Here is a 16,094-nt window from a genome sequence, read left to right on the forward strand (position 1 = left end):
TACCATTTATTTTAAATGTTTTTTGAGGCTGAGTGCCCTTATATTTGAAGCTTCTTTTTTGAGTATCATTTTAAAAATGTTTTCCACAAAGCTTTATAGTAAATGGTATTAAGCTTAATTTTATTTTGATGTGGATCATCTAATTGGTTTAATCTTACAGGAATTTTTTTGAATAGCCTTCATTTTACAAGAAGTTTCAGTCAGAAAGGATAGTACATGAGCGCAAAATATATGTTAAAAGACTGTGACAGGGGGCCGTCATGAGGCCAGTCCTGATATCGGCCTGGCCACCTGCCTGGGGCAGTCTGCCCTGTCTTGTCTGCCACATCTTGCTGTTTTAAAACTGATGTAAAATACGGGAGGCTGCCCATTAAGTGCCCCAATGCCTAGGGCATTATACACAGCTCTGACCTTCCCTATACAGTGTCCCATGCCTCACAGATGGCATCCAAAATCAATACTAGGTCACTGGTCCAAACTACCCATTATTACTTCCCCCTGCTCCCTTGCTGACCTATACCACTCAACCTCTGGCCCAAATGCAGCCTCAGGCATCCATAGACCTTGGCTATTATGCCCCCTTCCCTGGGGCTTCAACCCGTGCCCTCTCGCTACAGTCTCCTACTTAAGTTGTAACTCCCTTTTGGGGTCAGGCTGTGCACAGCCCTTCAGGTTGCCCCTGCAATCCTACTCTGTGCACCCCTGTGCAGTCATTCAGGCCCACCTCAACAGACCCTACTTACGCACAGTCCTTCAGGCTGCCACTATGAGCCCTATTCTGTGCAGGCCTCTACACACATTTTCTGCCCCCCTCACTGGGGCCATCAGGGTCTTACACCCCGTGGGGCTCAGATGTCTCACTAGGCATGCCTGGCCCCCCACTGGTTTCTACATCTGGGTTACCCACCAGGTTGTGGGGGCTGGGGCTATAAGGCACCCCATACCTGCCTTTCACTAGAGAGGCAACTGGTTTGGCATTTTCTGGGTACTGCCCCACCACAGGTAGCCCCACCACACCATCCTACCCTAGCAGGGTATAGTTTTACATCATTCTGTAGGACCAGGAGCCTCCAACTTCCCCATAGCTCCTTCCCTGTACCTCCAAGATGTTGTGAGCAGCAGCTCCAGCCAGGTGATGTTCTCCCTATGGCTGTAGCCAGGAAACTCCTGACTCCCCTACTCAGGCCTGTTCCTATCGCCAGCAGCTGAGTCCTCTTTCCCAATCTGGCGGCCTCATGCTGGCTGTGTGGCTCCTGATTAGGGAGTACAGTCACCTGCAGGCTGCTCTGCTGCTTTATCTTAGCCCTTAAACTGGCAGGCACCAAAGGTGCCCTGCCACAGACAGCACGATAAACATAGATAATGTTAGATTCCACAAAAAAATGAAGTACGTCTCTGTTCCTTGTTGCTTACGACCTGGCATTTGTAAATTTACTTGTAACACAGTGTTCAGTGAGCCTGTGGGCTATTCTGACTACCCAGTTAGAGCCTCTCACTGTTAACACGCCTTCATTTTTTTGCTGTTGCTTTAATTTACTCTAGTATTGCTCATTATCCTGTAAATTTTACCTCAGGGAACACTGTGTAGTGCTTTATAATTCAAGACCTACTTAATTTGTGGCTTTGCAGATTTTGTGGAAATTGCAAAATCCATGATTGTCCCCAAAATCTGTGAAATCAGCAACAAAAACAAAAATAAAATGCTGGCTCCTCAGTAGGATCCAGCAGTCCTTACTGCCAAGAGGAGAAGGTGCTGGCTGGTAGGGGAGCACGAAGGACAGCAGATAAGATGGTGGCTGCCCTCTTGACCCTGCCGGGGCCTCTCCACTAATCAGCAGCAAGGGGTGGGGCAGCCAGCAATCAAGTTGGCAGACATCCGCTTGTTCCCTCCCCCTCCCCCAGCCTCTCCACCAATTGGTGGTGAGGAGCAGGGCCTCTCTGCCAGTCAGTGCCAAGGGATGGGGCCACCATGAAATGCCCATGAAATTGGCTCTGTGTGCCATCAGTAAGCTGCCAAAAAACCTTTGTCTTGCCACTATTTAAGTAGGTCCCTAATTATAATATTATCTCTCTAAATTTCACAAGTAATTTTATCTCCTTTTCCCAAAAGAGGTTTTGGAGCTCCTAGAAAACATCTATGCAAGAAAATAAATGAGAACCTGTCTAGATCTTAAAGTAGTTTAGAATCTAATATAAAATCAGCTCCTACCATGAAATAATACACGAGTGTCTGGGAAGATGCAGAGAGAACAAACTAGGTAAAGGAAGTGGTAGAGAGTACAAAGCTGAAAAATTGAAACTTTAGTTAATTGCGAGTAATATTAAAGAGAAGAATTAATTGATATAAAGTCAGTAATCAATGTCCTTTCAAGATAATGAAGAAGCTGTTACCATTGTAATTGGTGTAACCTCCGATTAAAAATGGTGTGGGGAATTTAGGGGTCCAAGATAGAGTATTTAAGCAGCCAAAGTTTTGCGTGACATATTAGAATGTGAAGGTAGTGTTGGAGTGATGTTGCCATGATGATCCAGGAGATATGCAAGAGGCAGGAAGTCTTTCGGATGATGTATTTTATTGGACTAGATACATGGTTGGGACAGACAAGTTTTGGGTATCACAGTACCCTTCCTCAAGCCTCTGGGGGACATGCACCGGTGAAACAAAATCTTGCATAAAACTCCATATGTAAATAAACATTTACACAATTTTGTCTAGAAAAGTGTGATAGCTGAACATCTGCCTGAGCTACCATAACAATCATTTGGAAATATGAACCTCAAAAGAATTCTAAAAATGTCTAACATATAAAAGGAAGCAGGTGTTAACTGCTGCAGTGAGGGGTAGGAACAAGTTTTGGTTTTTATTCATTTAATAAAGCATTTACCCACTGAATAAAAGATAGATACTCTTAAGTCTCTTGTACTTACAGTGTATTTCGTGGTGGCTTTCTGGTAAATAAACATGCCAAAGTACTGGAAATTTTTTCATAGCTGTTAATGTGTTTAAGCTGTTTCTTTTGTCTTCATTATGGAGTTTTGAAACTACTTAAATGCTTTTGATTTTCAATCTATGGGTGCCTGTACACAAGCATGGAGGCAGCTCCAGTGTGCTGTAATTACAGTGCATTGGAGCAGACTCAGTTAACTGAGTCTGCTGGAGCATGGTGATTACCACACTCGAGCTAGCCTCTGCATCTCATGTATCAGTGTCCCTGCACTTCAGAATGGTGACAGGGGCTTTTTAAAGCTCATTCAACAAGCCTTAAAGCACCCCCTACTGCCATTCTGAAGCACTGGGATGCTGATACATGAGAAGCTCCAGGCACTTTAGAGCATCTGAGAGCCGCTCTAATTAAAGCATTCCTGCCTCCTACCCCACACTCCCAGAGCATGTGTAAAAATGCCCTATCTGATGACGCTCCGAGTATGAGGCAAGAGACCTCAAGGCTGTGCTACCTAAAACAACCTTGTTCCTTAAGAATAGAGGAACTCTGGCCTTGAACAGGCTTTGTCACCTGGAGGATCTTTCTCCCAGAGGGGACATGTTTCCTCTGGGAGAAATTGAATGAACTGTTGTAGTTTCTATTGGGAGAGCAGCATTCTCCTGATAGAAACATAATGCCTGTACCTGGCATCTGTCTTTGTCTCTACTTATTGGGTTGTGCAGAATGACATTTGTCTCTCTTTCTGGTCTTGAAACAGGCGGATAAATGCATCCCAAAACTAAATGAAGGTGATCAGATAGTGTTAATCAATGGCCGAGACATCTCAGAGCACACTCATGACCAAGTGGTCATGTTTATAAAAGCCAGCAGAGAATCACACACAAGGGAACTTGCACTTCTGGTCAAGCGGAAAGGTAACCAGGCTGCTTTTGAGGTTCTTATTTGAGACTCTAAGGGTCTCTTGATGGCATTTTCCTCCTTTGCAATTTACTTAATTTTGTTCACCATCAACAGTTGTGCTGTGAATTTGACTATATTGAAACACAAATCCCCTCTTATCTGAAAGATTAACATTAAATGTTTGGTATAAGTCCTGTGGTCTCATGCTGTCAGAGTGAGAAACACTTCAGTACAAAATAACTAAGTATCCCTTGCCCCTTACAAAACGACAAGTTGGGAAACAATATTGATCCAAGGGGAGGAGATTGTTTGGAGATTACTAGAAAGCCCAAATTATAGATGAGCAGAAACTTGCTACAGTATCCTTAGTTTTAATGTTTGTTCCTGCCCTGTCCCCTTCCTTCCTTTGCTTGCTCACTCATCAGGTTGTCACCAGGGGACCCAGCTCATGTATCCCTGGATGGTTTAAGCCTCTGGAGTTTGAACTGGGTTTGGCACAGTCTTTTCCAGTCATACCTTGGTGTGCTAATTCACCAGTGTTACCACTCTCTCTTGAGTGGCAGGGCTTGCAGCCCAGCTTCTTGTCCTCAGGGTCTGGTCCTGACTCCACAGGGTCCCACTGTAGCTTTAACTCACTCTTTCCCAGAATCCCAACAGAGGTGTGAGTCTTTGGCTTACAGTTTCTCTATTTGGTTTACAGAGGCACATAGTAACTGTCGGATGATGCCTACAGATACAGAGAGGCTTTACACTGAGTTTCCAACTGTACGCAGTACCTAAAGAGAGACCACAGGAGATCACAGATCAATAGCAAAAAAACCTAAGTTTTCTAAGTGCAACATCTCTTTCCTATGGAAAGCCCAGAACAATTCATTTAAGAAAACAGACTCATCAGCTGTCCATTTCCATTTATTGTGTCTCTTTTTTGGATACCTGGCATCTTTGTGAGGTGTTTTAATAAGTGTACCCCCAGCCGCGGGGGGGGGGGGTTGCATGCAGCGGCGGTGCAGAGTGATATATGGCAGCGACAGTGGCACTTGCCCCACCCCAGCCCTGCTTCTGTGAAACGGTGGCGCAGGGTGGTAGGTGGCAGTGCTCCGTCCCCCACCACCTGCACGTACCCCCTAGGGCCTTCCCACATACCCCGAGGCCTTCCCAAGACAACCCCTGTTTTAGACAAATTTCTCTAGCTTCTTCTGTGATAGTGACTGATGAGTTGCTTCCCTGTTTGCCTGGTACATAAATATAAAATTTTCAAACTTGGATGCTTCAAGTTAAACTCATGCATCCATATTTAGGTATGGAGAGAAGTTGTCTAATTTTTCAAACATGTTTGGTGCATCTACACATGTGCTTTACTGCAGTGCTGGCTAATTAGCTTGTCGTATTAGAGTACAGTAAATTAATTAATTCTGCTGTAGGATAGTACTGTCCAGGACAAGTACTATCCGTCAGCTGAGTCATTTAGCGTGGCAGAAAAGCACGTGAAGATGGTGACCAGGGCTGGCTAGGACACAAAGGTGCTACAGTGTGGGGCGATCCTGCCAACTAGCCCTGCACTGTAGTACCCTCATGCCCCAGCCAGCTGTGATGCCAAAGCCCAGGGCTGAACTCCCAGACCCTCTGCCAGCTTGGGGCTCCTCTGCCCTGGCTTGCATTGCTGCAATTCCAGGCACACGTGTAAATGCTGGTCCCGGGAGCAGCCAATGCTGGTGCAAACTGCACCAGAGTTTATTCAGTCGGGGTAACTGCAAGTGTAGATGCACCCATTGAATGCCTGCTACTCCTAGTCATTTTTTCAGGAGTTGACATTGGTCAGCACACACAAAAAGGTAGCCAAAGTTACTGAGATGCCTAAATTTGAGTTTAGCAGTCTAACATGAAGCATCCAGGTTTGTACATCACCCTTGAACACCAACATATTTTAACACAGATTTTACTAAAGACATAACTGATATTGCCTTTGGATGGGTCTGAAAAGTATAAATATGCTCATGTGTCTTTCAGTTGTCAAACACTTTGTTGAGACCAAATCTGAAGATGAAGCTGATTCTCAGAATTTTCAGCAATCCATTCTTCCCACGTGTTCAGAATATGGTGATACACTAGAAGAGTCTATGGAACAACTGAAGAAAGGTCTGGAAAACGGGACAGTGCTCACTCAGTTTGAGGTAGGTAACATTACATTTACAGTAGCCATGGTACTGCCTGGTGTCTGTGATGCAAGAGTGACTTCAAAGCATATGGACCTTGGACATTTTCTCATTTCCATTCAACCCCACCTCAACAGATTGAGCACATCACCTGTCATTCTAACTCTTCTCCATCTTGGTAGTAGACTGAATTATCAGGCTTGCATTAAACACCATCTGTTGAGAAAAATCTGCTTTTAATTAAGTTCAACCACCCAAAGCCCACCAAGTTCATTTTTGAAAAATTATTTTATGCCAAAACTAGTTGTTTCTTTCCCCTGACAGAAGTCAGTCTAGTCTGTACTGTCACCCAGTAAAATTATAAAATTATCTTTTATTATTGCAATAAAAAATATGTCTACCCATTTTTTTGGCTGTAATTTACAGTCGGCAATAGCTGGAGCCTGCTCTCTCCTGCCATTTTCTTATGATGGGTTTATGAATTTAAAATATCTGAGTGCTCTTCCTGGCCCTCCATTATACAGCTTGTGTGACCTTCAAGAAATCACTACATCTCACCATGCCTCAACTCCTCAGGCTTTAAAATGAGATTGTCTCTACTGCACAGGCCTGTTATATAGATAAATTCATTACCATTATACAACAAGCTCAACTGTGTTGGCAGTGAGCACCATGAAAATGTCTGCAGCTAAAATGCATGCAAATATAATTTATCAGATTCACTCCTTCACTGCAGTAATAAGTAGAAAAATCTTACTCAAGTTCTTTTCTTGTGTTAAAGGCTATTCAGTGCAGTAAACTTGATTCTCAATGCCTGCCTTGCTGTCAGGATTCCAAATGCTCGTTTATAGTGATTTTTGAGCCTCTAAAAAGCATGGTCCATTGATTTTTAAATTGCCCACAAACAGAATATTGCTTTTCTACAACAGCATGAATGGATTTTTTTCCACTTTTATATTTTTTCAAAGTTTGCATCTTTCCTTGACACTGCAAGACATTTTTCTAGTGGCTTATAATCTGTCTTCAGGAAGGTTTAGTTCTGACCTGTTTGATGATCACTTCCTGGTTTGGGTCCACAGTACTGCCAAATTGTTTTTGGACCTAATATTTTATTTTTAGAAAGACACATTTCTGGCCCTCATAGTTGTGAAATAAACTTTCCAAATATGAGTTTATTGTAAGTATGTTGTGATACCTCTTTGAGATTTCCTGACACAGTAACTGAGGAGTGTGAATTATTCACTGTCTCCATGTTGTATGAATTGTAAAAACTAAAGGTGTCAATTTAAATATCAGCTATCTTACCAATTTCACTGATGCCCATTTTAACAGAAATATCCAGTCACTTCACTATAATCGCTTCACCACTTGTATGAAGTAGTCCAATTGCTGATTTAAGGGGAAAAATAAAGGGAGGGGAGGAGGGGGAAGGGTGCAGGCAGCCTAGTGAAAACCAAAACTGCAAGGGGATCATTAAATAAACTAATTGATATAAAACAGGGGTAATACAATGGTTGTCTTTGTTTTCATACTTAATCAACAAATACCTCAAATATTAAATGTAAATAAAATTCTTCCCAGGCTCCAGTTGCCCCCACTCACCTCAGCCCCTGGGCTGCACCTTGCCGTGGTGCAGACAGGTGGTATTGGCTGCTCTTGGGTGTACTGCAGGGGCTGGGGTAAGTGGGGCGAAGTGGGGCTCTGGGGCATGGCACAGCTCGTCTCCACTCACCCCAGCCCCTGCTGCAGTGGCCCTGGGACTGGTCAACACCAGCTGCCTGCAGCTGTTGGGTTGCACTGTGCCTCAACCCCCCCCAGGGCTCCACTTGTCCCACTCACCCCACCTCCTGCTGCAGCAGACCCAGGAGCAGCTGACACCACCTGCCTGCACCATGGCCCAGCGCAGCCCAAGAGCTGGGGTAAGTGAGGACAAGCAGAGCCCTGGGCGAGTTGCGGCGGGATGCAGCCCAGCGGCTCCAGGCTGCTGGCGTCGGCTGCTTCTGGATGAGCGGGGACAAACTGCTGTTCCCCAGGGCTCCACTTCTCCCTACTCACCCCAGCCCCTGCTGCAGAAGACCCGGGAGCATCTGACACCACCTGCCTGCACCAAGGCATAGTGCAGCCCAGGGGCTGGGGTGAATAGGGACAAGTGGAGCCCCAGTGGGTTTGGGCCAAAGTGCAGCCCAGCAGCTGCAGGCAGCTGGCATCGGCCACTCCCAGAGCAGCTGCATCAGGTGCTGGGGTGAGTGGGGCCCTTTCCCCGCCCCCCACAGACTTACCTGCTTGGGGCGGGGTGCTTATGCCAGTTGCATAAGAGCGAATTTACCTCACATATAACGAATTTTGGGTATAAAAAGGGTCATCATGTAAGAGCAAATTCACATATACAGAACCCTCATAAATCAAGGGAAACCTGTATACAAGTCACTGTAAATGTAATTTTTCCCCCCAAATTGCTAATGAACATATTAAAGTAAGACTAAACCTAGAACTTGGCACAATATCATTTCATTTGTGGTTGTTAAGGTACTTTACAACGTGTGTGTCTGTGTACATTTTAAGTTAATATTCTATAAGTTAAAAAGTCATTTAAAAAAAGCAGGCAACCTTTTCTTTTTTGCACCAGCTAATATTTTAGAGCTGTCACCAACTGGAAGGCAGTTGCCAGGATCCACTCTTCTAGTGTTTGTTTCCCATCTTCTGTTACCTCCCAAATTTTCTGTGCATTTTTCAAACAATAAGCAATGGCTCATTAGCTGTTTTCCTTAAGTCTCTTGGATCAAGGTAATGAGTTCATATGCTAGACTTAACCAACTAAAATTCAATTTTAAAAATCTGTTGTTTAAATCACAGATTCATAAACAATCTTTAAAATATAAAAACTGTTATGAGGAACAAAGATCATAGTATTTACTATGGCAACAATTACTCACTGATTCGGTTTTATTATAATTAAATAACACATTTTAAATATGTGAAAGGATAAGTGATACTTTTACTTACAAAGCTGAGGAATTATTTGGTGAGTAGACTTCAACACATTACAGTTTAATCCAGCAAAGACATTGAAAAACCCAGAACTGAAACCTTGACATTTAGTAACACCCCTGTCTCCTATCAGAAGCATAAATCAATAGTCAGGCAGAAAGCTGAACTTGAATTCTGGCTGCTGCAAATATTTAAAAAATATATATACTTAAGTATATATGTATACTAACTAGGTCTGTTCCCATAAGGCTTTTCTTCTGTTTATGCCGTTCAAGCTGAAAGTGTGTAGTGAGCTGTGATATTTAGCTTCAGGATTCAATTAACCTTACAGTGGAACTAATTTTTAGCACATTAGTTCAGTAGTCACAACTTTCATATGAGAAGGTGTTCTGTGAGCATTCTTTTGCTTTAACATAAATTGTTTTAAAACTGCAAGACATTAAATTCTTTAGGAGTATTAAAATTATTGTTGGAAAAATTAAGACTTACTGGAGATTAGATGACTAAAACTTTTTTTTTTACTTGGTATATATGGTAGTTGGCTCAGATCAAGTGTAGTTCCTGTTCTTATTACAAGTATAGTAATGTAAATGTGTGTTGGTATGTGCGCACACAATATGTGTGCCTATTTTATAAAGAGATGTGCATTATAATGTCATTTTATTTATTGGAAGGAAATGCATACTTTTCATATTTAAGTTATTTACTAATTCCTTCAAGTACCAACAAGGGAGTGTTTAAAATTCACAAGCCTTATAAGCTTGTGGTTTGTTTTCCTTATAAATAATTCTCACTGTTTCTCTGATTATGAATAGAAATCAAGATTAACTAAGACTCATGGTTCCTATAAACCAGAGTAAGATTTCTATATCTGATACCAGGAGGCAGGGGTATTTTGTTCTTGTTTTTTTTTTTTTGTTTTGTTTTGTTTCTTTTTTTTTTAAGTTCACTAGAAATCAGTACAGTAGAAATCAGTAGATTTGCAGTACCAAGAACGGTGAAGGTTTCTTGGTTTGTCTGTTGAGATTCTCCAGTTATCCACTTCCCTAGGCACTTCATTTACATGTATTCCACTAAAAATACTAAAATCAGGTTGTGAAGTAAAGCACTTTGAAATCTGGATATGCCAATGTTGTAGTTGTGCACCCAACTGTAATATGTATCGGGGTAAAAGTTCGCTTATGTGATTACATACAATTATTTTTTTCCTTAATAGACTTTATGCCTCATTCAGTTTATTCCTTTGCTTCATTTGCTGTGCATTATGGGTGTTTCCACACATACAAGAACGTGTGCTTCCAGCAGCTCAAATAGTAGCGGCACAAATTTGTATCGAAGATTTGCATCTCAGTACACATGCCTGACCATGCACTTTGGTGTGGGGCAAATTGTGCTGCTTGGGGCAAACTCACCCTGCCCAGCTCCTCCCAGGTCTTCAGCCAGGGGGAGCTAGGGGTTGGGGCCAGCACCAGTGACCCAGCTGGAGGGCAGATGAGGTGACTGACCTGGCCATTTGGGGGCCAGGAGGACCCGATTTGACAGTTTTTGAAGTGGGCCACCACAAGAAGCACATCTTCTGGGCAATAGCTGCCCAGATGGCAGAGCGAGAACACTAGAAGACATGACAGCAGTGCTGCCTTAAGGCCAGCTGTGCAGCCACGGCCCACTGGCAGCTGGCTCAGAGGTACAGGTGGCTCTGCTTCAGTGTCTGCACCACAGCACAGGCAGCTGTGCAGTCCCTGTCTGGGTCTGGCAGGCATGGGGCCGCAGGTCCAAGGGGGCAGATGCTGTCAGCAGTGGCAGCAGGTCACAGCCAGCCAACAGCCCTCACTGCCAGACTGCTGCAGTGGGTAGAGGGTGCAGGGGCCACTCTAGGTTAGGGCTGCTTCAGCAGTCCAGCTGGCACAAGGGGCTGGTGTCCCCAGATATCAACTGGCCAGGTCTCAGAAGCTCCTGAGGGCAAGTAGCCCTCAGCTGCTCTTCAGGGCAGCTTTTTATACTGCTGGGGCCAATACAGGTGCTGGCCCCAACCTCTAGCTCCCCCTGGCTGAAATTCTGGGAAGAGCTGGGCAGGGTCAGTTTGCCCCAAGTGGCACAACTTTCCCCACACCAAAGTGCTTGTCCAGGCAAAAATCCCCAGATCAAATGTGTCACTCCTATTTGAGCTTCTGTAAGTGTACATGCCTGCCTGTACGTGTATGTACTCTATCTGTTGTCATTTACATTAGTATATTTACTCCAAAAAAACCCTGTGCTATTTTTGGGTAGGATATGGTTCCAAATAACACTCAGGTATGCTTAGATACTGTAGTACACTAAGTTTTTACTGCTTCCTTTTAAGTCCTTGGAAGAAAATATCACTTTTGGCCCAGTAAGTCAAAGGGGATGTGAATTTGTATTGCCATTCGTTCTGGTAAGTGCTAGCCTTCAGCATTTATTTCTCTTCTGACTAGTTTTATTGCCACCACCTTCCTTCCAATACCTTTAGAACCCATCATTCTACTAAATTTATTATAACAGAAAGCAGACCTTGGTTAGAAGCAGTTAGTTTGTCAATGATTCCCATATTTCCGTGATTTTTCAGACAAGGTTCTTTGAGTGAATCTGATATCTTTTATTATGCTTGATTTTTTTCAAGTATTTATCTACAGAAGATGATAGGATTCTATTCACGTTTTAAAAATGATCTTCACTTTACTTTTGTATGCAATTAAAGTCTTCTAAAACCCATTGCATGGTTGCTTTAAGCTAGCTTTTTTAAGTGCATGTATTTGGTACCTGTAGCACATTTGTATCCAGTTAAGCAAACTATTCAAAATGTTGTCTTTTTTTCATATCTGTCTTGTAGCAACTTTACAGGAAGAAGCCGGGGCTGGCAGTTACATGTGCAAAAGTTCCTCAAAATATGGACAAAAACCGATACAAAGATGTTCTACCGTGTGAGTGTTCAGTATAAAACTTCTGTTCCCTTTTATGCTCCAAATGCTGCTTTACATTTTATGAAATTACTGCCATGAACTTTTCCATAACTGATTCTGTTTTCTAATCAGAGGTGTCCATTTTCCTTTCTAAAAGATGGTCCATTTTGCTGTATATGGCATTATGTGCCTGTTCTCAAAGTGCCTACAGCTCTTTTATTTGTCCTAAAAAAAGAAATAGTAATAAAAAGCAGACCAGCTAACTGTTTTATAGCTAATGTAATTTTTTTTTTGCTACAGATGATGCCACACGAATAATATTGCAAGGAGATGAAGATTACATTAATGCAAATTATGTGACTGTAAGTCATGCAGGCATCCATATTAATTATTCATTATCTTTCATAGTGCAGCAACAGGCTAAATTATTTTGTGTATTTAAAAAAAAAAAAAGGTGCACATGCAGACACACTGAGGTTTTATTCATTGCATTTTTGTGGGCCCCTTCATAATAGAAAATTTAAAAGTACATATGTATGGTTGTACTGATGGACAATATGCTCAAAGAATCCAATTAGCATATATGCAGGATGTTTTGAACCAGTGGAGAAATGGTTTGTCAGTTTCACATAGTGCAGTCCTGTAAAGACCTGGGCTCTCAAAGTGTAGGTTTCAGTGTTTATGTGTTTAAATAGACTCAGGACTATGGGACACGCTCCCAAATATTCAGATGATTATCCATGAAAATTACTTCTTAGATTTTACACGCAGCTTCCAATAATCAGGTATTAATTTGAGTAAGTCACAATGTTTAAATTATTTTGTAACTTTTCATAATTGTTAAAAATGAAGGAGTTTTATGTTAAATAAAGTGCAGCCATGAAGAAGACAACATATTAGCATTGCATAAGTTAGATCCTTTACCATCTGTGAGATGTGAATGCCTTAGTGCTTCAATTAAGAAGCACACTTTTTTTTTTTAAGTTTTACTTTTCCTGAAGCATTAGTTTAGTTGAATGGTAATTGTTGAAGGTTATGCCACAGCAGTTCAGAAAATAGTTGTGTACCTCTCGTGTGTCCGTGATGTTTTCCGTTGTTCATTTTGGTGGTTCAGGTGTTTTCAGGTGGAACCTACTTCCTTTGAGTATTCTTTTTTTTTTCTTATTAGTTTAGCTTCTTTCTCGAAGTGGGGGGTTGGGGTGAGGATGCAGTATTCTTATTTGTTCCTTTATTCTCTTCCATTCTGCCTGCAATTCCTGTTCATAAGGATGTACTTCCATACTTCTTTATAGTCCACTTGGTCCTGTGTCACATGAAGGAGTTGTGGGGAAACTCATGATTATACATCTGAATGTCTTAACTGTACAGAAAGCACCTTTGTGTATTTGAGCCTGAAATGGAAATTGGAAACAAAAGCTTTGTTACTCTGGTAAACCAAATTCCCACTCACTTCAGAAGCCAAAAGGAGACTGTCATTCACAGTTAATATTCATTGACCCTCTCCTGTCTTATGAACTTTTGTCAGCAGTCAAATAAATAATCGTGTTCATATTTGAATTGCCATTATAAGATTTTAGAGGCAATAACTTGACATTGATTATATTTATATTAATTTCTTAGAGTAGTTGTTTGCAAACACAAGCAAGCCTCACTATATCAGTTTATGCATGGTTTGTGTTTCAAAGGTATTCCCTGTGACCATAGAAGAGAAGCCTTTTTTTAATGTATGAAAGTTTACATTCACTCTTCATGAAAATGTATCTGTTTGTTGAACCACCACAAATCTGACCAATTTTGATCCCTGTCCTGGGAAAGCCACCATACAATGTGATGAAGTAGTCCTTTCCCTGGAATAAATATGTGATGGGGAGAAGAAAACAAGCACATTCATCCCTGAAACAAGCAGCACAATGGACATTGGTATTTTGTTTTCCATGAGTTAATTACAGGTGGATATCAAGTCTTGAGTAGGGAAAGGTTTGATAACTGTTGCTGTAGTCAACTGGTTTAGCAGTAAAAAAGGTTAATATAGATGGATTGATTTATAAGGACATCAATACTGGGAAGCAAAAGAAACCTGGCATTTTTTTCAAGTATGTATTTGTATTTATAAATGTGGGGAAATAATAAACAATTATTGATTGTATAATTATGGATATAGGTTAGCTAAAAATACTGTCCTTACTAATCAAAATGTTTATCTGTGGAGAAACAATTTGGCTGGTCAGTAGATAGTCTTCCAAAAATGTTTAGATGTTATAAATGGCTTCTAATGTCAGCATTACAGTTGGGTTTCTTTGAATTGTAGTACAGAAAAATAATCAAAAGACATTTTTATCTATTGACACATGATTTTTAGTTCACTTCAAGTTAGTAATTTGACGTGGGATATTCTATGGAACTTTGATGTGATCTTGGCAGTCTTGTTTGTTGACTTGCTTCCTTTAATCTTTCTTCAGAAGTTCACCTATACAAAATAAATGTTTAACAGGAAGCTGTAATTACTTTAGTAGTGAGAGTAAACTTTATGTAAGGTTTTCCCTTTCTTGATAGATGGAAATTCCTTCCGCTGGCATCGTGAACAGATACATTGCCACTCAAGGGCCTCTTCCACATACCTGCGCACATTTCTGGCAGGTAGTCTGGGATCACAGATTAACATTGATCATCATGTTGACAACCCTTACGGAACGAGGACGGGTAAGTGTGTGGTCTTCTAGATTCTTGCAGTTGACATTAGTTGCCATGTAATTAAACATCTGCCTGACTTGTATTTTGATCATGGGATTTGAATGTGCTTTTATTAGAAACATTTTTTATCAAAACTGTATGACTCTGTTGATCCATACTATGCGCTACGGTTCTGGAATTTTATTTTCCCCCATGGTTTTCAGTAAACAACTCTATGGCACTTCTGATTTTCTATCATCCCATATGTGAAAACAAATGCAATATTAGAATGGAAAATGTTGGTATCTTTTTTGGTGCAAACAGTATTCCCAGGCTAGTTAGAGTATGCACTGTCACAAAGATAGTCAAAACGTAGCATTTTAAAATGATTAATGTTGTTGAAAAGCCTGAAAAAAATCTTTCCTAAAACCATTTTGAAGAATCTTAACAGTTTAAATGGTTACACTATGGTTCTGAAATGATACAATTCTGAAATGAATTAATAGAAAACTGAAATATAAATTATACTTATGTTAAATATGCACTATATTATTTGCTGTTTTCATGCGTGAATGAAGTATTATTTTTAGCCTTAAAAAATGAGCAGCTGTTGAGCAGATAACACGGAAACATGTTGTATTTGAGTATTTGGAGGCTAAAAACTATTTAGTACTAGTTTTGGCCAGCTGGGAGGTAGGACAAATCACCGCGTTTCCTTGCCTTACTGGTGAGGGGAATGTTTCATTATTTTTGGTCATGTTCCTTATGTTCCTTGCTACCTTGTCACTTCCTAATCTGACTTTCTGGTTCAAAACCAATGGTTCTGAGAAATGGGTTATATGAGAGTCAATATTTAGAAAATCGTGTTTAGAATACTGATTTTATGGTGGACCATTTATTCTTCAGCACCTCCATAAAATGTACTGAGCAGTAGTAAAGTACTTGAGGTTCTCCAAATTAAGAAATAATCATTTGGCTATGTATCCTTGACTGTAGTTCTTTAAAACAGTTTTGAAAACCTTATTTCTGACAAACAATGGTCCCCAGTCTTCCAAAGTACAGTTTGGGGTCTGTAAAGAAAAGCCATTTATGTTCCTGAATTGTATTCGCACACTGTTTTCATTGCAGTTGTGAAGAGCTTTCCTTCCCTGACTAGCTCTTGCCTTCTGATTTTCTGTGCATGTGCTTCTGAGTTACATAAATTGATATCCTTTTTCCCCCCCAAATGAGTTCACAACTGTACTGCAAGTATCAGAAATTACAGTAACATAGATTAGAAATAGAGCTGCCAAATGATTAAAAAAAATGTCATTGCAATTAGTTTTAAATTAGTCGCAATTAATCGTGATTTTAATCGCACAGCTAAAAACTCAAAACTATGTGTAGAAAAACTCAGTTATGCAAAATTATGTGGGTACTTTGTATGATTGCGGGGTGTGTGTGGTTCTGTGGGTGTAGTGGGGGTGAACCTTGTGAACATGTGGGGAACTGTGGGTGTGTGTGTGTGGGGGGGGGGGGGG

The 16,094-nt window shown here is 41.1% G+C and overlaps 1 protein-coding gene and 1 long non-coding RNA gene across 3 annotated transcripts in view; one reads left to right on the top strand and one right to left on the bottom strand.

The window, feature by feature from the left end:
* Positions 1–16,094, top strand: part of PTPN3 (protein tyrosine phosphatase, non-receptor type 3) — a 303,867-nt gene that overhangs the window by 201,606 nt on the left and 86,167 nt on the right. For both annotated transcript variants that reach the window (XM_019509251.1, XM_019509252.1), the window contains 5 exons: positions 3,703–3,859; positions 5,853–6,016; positions 11,835–11,925; positions 12,205–12,266; positions 14,458–14,604. In XM_019509251.1, coding sequence (XP_019364796.1) covers positions 3,703–3,859; positions 5,853–6,016; positions 11,835–11,925; positions 12,205–12,266; positions 14,458–14,604 — 621 coding nt within the window. The remainder of the gene's footprint in view (positions 1–3,702; positions 3,860–5,852; positions 6,017–11,834; positions 11,926–12,204; positions 12,267–14,457; positions 14,605–16,094) is intronic.
* Positions 3,902–9,334, bottom strand: LOC109292014. The gene is made up of 3 exons (XR_002096021.1): positions 9,002–9,334; positions 6,150–6,214; positions 3,902–4,621 (listed from the first exon to the last, which is right to left on the bottom strand). It is a non-coding gene; the product is annotated as an uncharacterized LOC109292014 (long non-coding RNA).

Source organism: Gavialis gangeticus, unplaced genomic scaffold (assembly GCF_001723915.1).
Source record: "Gavialis gangeticus isolate Ggan-Ray unplaced genomic scaffold, GavGan_comp1, whole genome shotgun sequence".
NCBI lineage: Eukaryota > Metazoa > Chordata > Crocodylia > Gavialidae > Gavialis > Gavialis gangeticus.